Source organism: Dysidea avara, chromosome 3 (assembly GCF_963678975.1).
Source record: "Dysidea avara chromosome 3, odDysAvar1.4, whole genome shotgun sequence".
NCBI classification, from domain to species: domain Eukaryota; kingdom Metazoa; phylum Porifera; class Demospongiae; order Dictyoceratida; family Dysideidae; genus Dysidea; species Dysidea avara.
The window spans coordinates 6,725,256-6,732,922 of NC_089274.1; the positions used below are offsets into that span (position 1 = coordinate 6,725,256).

The following is a 7,667-nucleotide window of genomic DNA, read 5'->3' on the forward strand; positions in this document are numbered from 1 at the left end:
CACACACACACACACACACACACACACACACACACACACACACACACACACACAATTTTGCTTTATACAACAGCCGAGGCAGACAACCAATGGCATCACAGCCATCTAGTTAGTCAAAAATGGGCTTCACATGTACGAAATCAGTACAGCAGCACACTATGTATACCGTTATACAGTGAAACCTGAGTTGTGTATTTAATATGCAGTTGTGTTCATTTTTTAAGTGTCCACATAAACTGGTTCCACATACGACATATATGTATATGAAAGCATGCAGATTGTTACAGTGTGGGTGCATACACTGCAGCTGGCAATATGGCACTGTAGTTGTCTTCATTTAGTAGTTCCAACAAATAGCTAATAGTCTAGCTGCAAGACTTGCATAAATAGTGAAATGATAGTCAGTAAATAAATTCGTATACAATCCTCCTAGAATCACCCCTAGTCCAGCGCTCATGTGGATGTTGACTACATTTAACACGTAGTAGTGGTAATACTATGTGGTGGCCATACACATGCACAAATGTATGTAGCTACAGTTTACACAGGGTTAGGCCACTCCAAATAAATTATCTGTTTCCCGTCCTGGACTCAGGCATATTTGTATGCGGGTGGGCGGTCCATTTCCATTATTTCATTATAAGATTGGCTAGCTTTTCAAGCCATTATTTACCTGGCACAGCCAAAAAGGCTGCATAAAAACATGCTTAAGCTTGTTCCTTTCTTTGTAAGTTGCAAAAATAACTCAAACGTGAAATTTGTACTGACTTGATAGCACTGCTGACACTGTTTCAAGATACTGAGCCTATCAGTATGCAAGAATAACCGGAAAATAATGGAAGAACATGGAATAATGGAACATTAAGAGCTGGCAGTAACCAGATGTGGGCAGTGGACGGGAAACGGAGAATTTATTTGGATTGGCCTTATTATGAATTCCATAATGTGGCTTTCTAACAGGAAGATTCAAGAATGCATGTATATATTACATTTATATACACTGAAATGGATCAGAACCCTTGCCCAGTGGCGTAGCCAAGGGTGGGCATGGGCGGGCATTTGCCCAACCATCACAAACTTTTGCCCAACCATCACAAACTTTTGCCCAACCATCACAAGTAGCTTAAGATTCACGCGAGGATTCACAGCAGCACACAAAACAATCCTACTTTAATACTGTAAAGCGTAAACGTGTACCTCATTTGTTGAACCATGACCGTATCTCTAAGCTACAGTCGTCAGTAGGATTCAGTGTGGATGGTGCTGGCAGCAAAAGATTTCGTTTCAGTGGACTTGTCAAGCGTCAGTATTATTTTTGACTAGACATTGGGTGACCTGCAGTTCGAATCCTGGGGTTGGAGGGATTTTTTTCCTTACTTTGGCCCCTTTTCTGTTGCACCTTTTCAGCTATAAGTCACTAAGTCTAAGTCCTTGAAATTAGGTTAGGTAATCCTAAGGCTGCAGCACATGTTGCTGTCAGACCTTTAGTGCTGGTCACTGTAAAGCACCGATACAATACAATAAGGAAAGTACCGTATAGCCTAACTTACTGCTGATGAAAGGAAACGGGAAAGCCTACTCTTCTAGATAACAATAATGGCAGACGACTGGAAATGGAGAAAAGGTCAAGTCATTATAAAGTGTCACCACTGTCACGTGCACAATTTGTACTGATTAACCGAGTTGTGGTTGGCACCAGATTCATGCAAAATGTACATTGGCTGCTATAAGTCTGGGATGAAGCATTCTTGGCATGCTGATATTTGTGATAAGACTCATTATAGTTCATAAATTAGCACCCCCGGCCTTTATTTGGGGCCATGTGGCGTTTACTTTAAAATGCATTACATATCGTTGTGGTGGTTGGTCTGTAAGCTATACTGCCAGTTGATTGTAGTAAATATGTGATGAACTGTTTACATTGTTGGTTCTTGTAGATTCAGCAGTTTGATGTCACGTGATGCTCGGCTACGACGATTGTCGGTGGATGCCTGCCCTACAAGTTTAATAGAATAGCATATAGCTAGTAAATGTTTGCATGCATGCAAGCAGCATTTGTTTACGGCCTTGTGTGCATACACTTTTCAATTTTTTCTTTGATAATGTCTCACATGAAAGTGAGCGTGTTTCTTGTGTGTGTAGTTAAGTTGATGTTATGCCCAACCATCAAATATTGGCTGGCTACGCCCCTGCCCTTGCCACAGTGATAGTAAATCAAATTCATGCATGTCAGCATGAGACCACTAGTCTTGCCAGCCAGCCTGGTCATTTGGTTGGGCTGCTAGTGGAGGACACTGGTAGACCCTCAGAATTGTAGCTCTATAGTTGTATTATGTAATTTTCAATTAGTATACAAGCTTTCCACACATTTTGTGCATAGCTACAATTATAGTATGACATGGCAACGTAAACTGCATGCATGTGACCATGTTACTTGTGATCTCATAGTCTCGTCTGCCAACCTGTATTTTTTCTTTTATCATTGTGGGGCACTAAAGGTTATCTCGTGATGATTGGATGTTATACATAATTTATTCTTTTACAATTCTATAAACAAGAATGACACAAGTCTTAGATCATTGTTCTTGTAGATTGTCCCATCTGAGTTGAAACAATTGTGGTGACACTAGGGTTATATGTACTAGCATGCTGCACTGTGCTGAACCATTTCAACCATTTGGATATCTTCAGTTCTGGCTCTAGTACTGACTGTAGGAGAAAATTCTAGTTTAGGGACAGTTTGGGAGACTCACGCTGCTGATAGACGTTGGTAATACATAGAGTATGGTTTCAGTGTCCAGCTAGGAATATGTTTAAACTATGTTATTTCATCAACTGACTTTAGAATACAGTTTTCAAGTTTGTATGATAGACACTTGATTGATGGCTTCTACCATCTGACATGGACGATATAACACTTAGCTATAACTTTTCTCAATTGCTAAGGAATGTGAGATTACACTGCCTCATAGGCGGTGGAGACGGGGTGCCATGGCCCCCCACTTTTATGGGACACTGTTTGCAAGAAAAGATCGAGATACTCTAATAGAGCAGTCACAGTATTCAGAGAAGCAGTGTAGCAAGTAACTTAGCTACGTATGTATGTATAGTTATAAATAAGGAGATATAATCAGTGGAGAGCAGCTATTACCAGCAGGCTGTGACCTTTTTTTTTTTTTTTTTTGGTCTTCAACTTACAGCTGGCCTGACCCCCTCACTCTTTGGCCTACTCCACCGCCCCTGCACTACCTGCAAAACTATGATGATAGTGTTAAGTATAACCAAGACTGCTTTGTGGGACACCATAGATAACTTGAACTAATTTCTAGGTTGGTTTGGCAGCAATCAGTTACCTTCTGAAAACTGATACATTTCAAAATAATCCTCCGCTACTATTCTCAGACAACATTAATGATGACAGTTGAAATGCAGTGAATAACTAGTTAGAGCTGCAGTTTTTCTGTTAGTAGTTGTAGTTATAGTAACCAGCTAACTACTGCATGGTTTTTAGTGTTATATATGCTTCATCTTTCTATTTTTAGTTTACTTTTGCTCAAGACACTTTTTGACCTACGTAACACATGTAATTATTATTATTATTAATACTTTACAGAACTGTACAGATCAATAAACAAAATTAAACAATATTTAAGAGCTTATAACAATTAAATTACAGAACTGAAGGTCTACCAGTGTCTTGCACTGGTAGCCATAATTAATTACTTACAAATTACAATAAGCTATATAACTACAAATAATAATTACAAGGGGTAGCTATAAAGAGTACAAGTTAAAGAATAAAATAGTTTGTAGGAGCTGGAATGTTTAAACATTTGGAACAGGGGCAACGGAAATAAAAAGTAGATAGGTTATTACTGTCAAAATTGTTAACAAAATGATTCCAAAAATAATTCTTGAGTTTGAATTTGATAGTTAGGAGGGTTTGGGATAAGTCAATTAATGGTAAGCTGTTCCACAATCTGGGTATACGGTAGATGTAAAACTGTGTTTATAGTGTGATCACAGATTACAATTAGCTACACTAAAAGGTAGCTGTGCATGTCTATATTATTATTATTGGGGGTGAGCTTTAGCGAACTCCATCATATGTGAGGATAGCTGTGATGAATCATATTATACTTACTTATTCTTTGTGCTTGCTTGATTGCCTTGAATGTACTGTGCTCCTTATAAGGGATAAAACTATATTATCATCGTAGACCAAATATTACAACTCTACAATAACACACCTAAGTGTGATCTTTAATATTATATATATACATCTCAACCACTATGCCATCTATCTAATACAACCACATGAATCCACTAGTGATATCTAGCAATTATACATATTATCAAGAGTTTATAATGGTGTAGGGCCATTATAAACTCTTGATATTATATACGCTGGTACATGTAACTCTGGCCTGTCAACCTGAGATACTGACTGATTTATCATGCATACATGCCATCCTGTGTGTTGATATAATTTGATATGCTCAAAATATATTGTCACTCAGTAATTTTTGCGCCAAACTCTCAAATTAAATGAGCTATTGCATGGCTTCATGTTATGGTTGCAAACTATTTGCAGTGAGAATACTACATTGTAGAATGTCTATAAACTGTCAGTACTGAATAAGACATCACATATACCTAGCTGTATCCTTGCAAGCAAACAATACCATAAGGCTAGAAGAGATTACTATAATAAAGTAGGCTTGTCCTTACAATGCCATGCATTCACCCATAGTCAAACTAAAAGTTTGGGATTCATCAGTAGGAGAGTCATGCAGATGTCTGTGGTGGCTTTCCAATGATAATCATAATAATAATTTCTTAAGTGTACATACAAAAATAAAAATGTAGTATAAATACATAGCTATAAGTAATTAAATCTCTCTTCATTCATTTAGTACAGTTTACATATATATATACATGATATAATATAATACTGCAATGATTCTTCATTGATGAATTTTATTTAGCTATATAATATACGTATATGCATTTCAAAATAATAAATATAAGAGTGTCATAGTTTAATGTCACACTTGAAGAATGCCACATCATCAACAACAAATTCAGGATTATCCAGTATTGATAGTGGAGCAAATTTAGGACAACCAGATGCCACATTCATGTCTGATTTTGGTCGATGAAAACTAGTACTGGTTGGGTTGGGTTGGAATGACTGTACAATATTGTTGTTGCCTTTCTGGTTCACTAATGTCATTGTCACCATATGCTTAAAAGGCCATTCTAGTAAAGCATCATATTCTCCCTTCATGATGGTAAGGAAGTAAGATATGTAACGTCCCTTGCCACTACCATCACCATCTAAATACACACGTAGACACAGTCTGTACCCAAACCTGCTGGTGTAAAATGGTGCTGAATATAAACTGACAGTCTTTCCTAGTAGAGCATCCCTTCTACGTCTGGTGATATCTGGTATCTTCCATATGTAGTGACCATCATATGAAGTAGCTTGAAGTGTTTGCAAGGTGAGAGACACTTCTTCATAAGTATGATTGATCTCATTGATGCTTGCTTGCAGGGTGGCTAGTAGATCTTCAACTCCTGTTAATCTGAATGTAATGTCTTTTTGCTTGCTTTGAACTTCATTGAATTGTAAAACATGTTCTTTGTGGTTACTGCCGTCTACTTTTTCATTTAGTTTTCTAATTTCTGAATGCATTAATTTTTCCATATCTTCCAAACTATTAAGGCTACTGATACTGGTGATGCCATTTGGCTTTTGAAGCGAATGAGGGGATTGAGACTTTTGGGAAGATAGATATTTACAAACTAGGAGAATATGATCCTTCTGGCATTCGTCCATGTGTCTTGCCAATTCTTTATCATTCCTGCCCTTAAAGCGACAGCCCAAAAAACCAAAAGAACATTCTAAGTTATCATCAAGTTGTAATTTTGTGATCTCTTCACTACAACCTTCATTGGGACGTGATACTTCGACTAGTCGACACTCTTCCTTCAAATGTTTCTGTAAATACAGCATATAATACAGTCAAACGCTTGATGCATTCAATTTAGTACAATGTGCTATACCTGGTAGTGTCGATACTCGTCAGTCCAGCTACAATGAGGACAGGTGACTATGTTGGAATCAATTTCCTTGGCTATTGCCTTGTCATGGAAGTACTGTAAAAAAAGAAGATATTTCAATGGTTACAAACCTAACAGATCTAATGGCACACATTTAAGTGGCAATGTACGCAGTTATTTATATTCATACAAGGGGTAGTCACTTCCATACCGCCAATTGATGCACTCACAACCGGGATCAAAAAGTTTGATTGCCAAAATATTGCTTTGATCACTTGATTTCATCTTTCCATGAGTCTTGATTCTTGATCGTCAACCGTATAAGCTTAGTAAATTCTCGTGTTACCCAAAGTTAGCTTTCCAAAGGTGCTTGATCCCCACTTTTACGGACGCCTTAATCGCTTGATTCACTGCAAAAATACCCCTTGATCACTTGATTAAATCTTGATCCCGGTCGCAAGTGCATCAATTGGTGGTGTGGAGGTGACTGCCCCTTGTCATACAAGTAAGTTATTCGATAGCTAGCCGCTTACCCCAGTGAAATCAACATTTCTTTGACATTTTTCACAGAAGAAGGTTTGTGAGCTACGTAGTATATACAAGATCAACTATATCACTTGTTTAAGCTGGTTATTACCTTTGTTGCTTTAGTTTCATAGCACACGGAGTACATATTCGATGGCCGCACTGAAGCTGAAGGGGTCCGTTTAGTAAAAAGCCACAACGAACACATTGTAATCGCTGGTCCAGTGTATGGACAAGCGGAGTTTGTGTTACCACATGCCAAGTGGTCATTACAAATTTCACATTAAACCTGGTTGAAACCTGCGCTACTTCGTATTCCCCTGTATTTATATAGCCCGGTCAGTTGCACCATTATGGTATCACTGACCGCATGCCAGGATGTGACGATTTTCATGGTAAAATAGAAGCCTTACAAGAAAGCCAAATATAGTCACTAGCTGATACTGAATCCAGTTAGTGCCGGAGCATGCTAGTCCAGCAAGCAGAGTACACTGAATTCTCTAAAACCTAGACATGTAGGATCTGTGCATGTGGTAACTGCACTCTAGTTTGTAGAGGATGAATATTGGTAAATTTCTGTTCGCCTTTGCATGCATTTTCATCGGGAGTGGGACTTATCACCCCGCTAGAAACATTTTCGTCTTGATTACATAACTCTGATCGTTAAGTTCCCCGTGCACGGTAGCTAGCTACCCAGCTGCATGGCCAAGCAAGATATATATTCCCAGACTGGCCTCAGTATAATTCATAGGCGGCGGAAGGGGGGGGGGGGGGGGGGGGGGCTAGGGGGCTAAAGCCCCCCTTCGGTCTGCTGAGGGGGGGCTTAGCCCCCCCTCAGAATGATATCACACCGAAATTATCTTTCTTGGAGTGGGGCTGAAAACCGTGATAAAGATCGAGATACTCTAATAGAGCAGTCACTCTAATAAAGTATTCGGTGTGTAGCGAGCTATGTAAGGATTTTTATGTAGTTTATCAGCTAGAAATGGTAGCTGGTGCGGTGGAAAGCTCTTGTCAGTTGGTTGTGACCTTTTTTTTTTTTTTTTTTTTTTTTTTTTTGGTCTCACCTTACC

At 38.6% G+C, this 7,667-nt stretch overlaps 1 protein-coding gene across 1 annotated transcript; it reads right to left on the bottom strand.

The window, feature by feature from the left end:
• Nucleotides 1-4,806: 4,806 nt before the first annotated feature.
• LOC136249104 (TNF receptor-associated factor 3-like) lies at nt 4,807-6,912 on the bottom strand. Its single transcript, XM_066041033.1, has 4 exons — nt 6,707-6,912; nt 6,603-6,654; nt 6,073-6,165; nt 4,807-6,007 (listed from the first exon to the last, which is right to left on the bottom strand). The coding sequence occupies exons 1-4, from the start codon at nt 6,862-6,864 to the stop codon at nt 5,036-5,038; spliced, it is 1,275 nt and encodes a 424-aa protein (XP_065897105.1). The 5' UTR covers nt 6,865-6,912; the 3' UTR covers nt 4,807-5,035.
• Nucleotides 6,913-7,667: the final 755 nt, after the last annotated feature.

What these genes read in the sequence shown, in the direction of transcription:
- LOC136249104 (XM_066041033.1), bottom strand. Translation starts at nt 6,864, where the DNA reads ATGACCACTTGGCATGTGGTAACACAAACTCCGCTTGTCCATACACTG. An exon ending in ATGAAACTAAAGCAACAAAG is followed by an intron (nt 6,655 to 6,706) that starts GTAATAACCAGC and finishes TATACTACGTAG; the next exon opens with CTCACAAACCTTCTTCTGTG. An exon ending in GAAATGTTGATTTCACTGGG is followed by an intron (nt 6,166 to 6,602) that starts GTAAGCGGCTAG and finishes CTTTTTTTACAG; the next exon opens with TACTTCCATGACAAGGCAAT.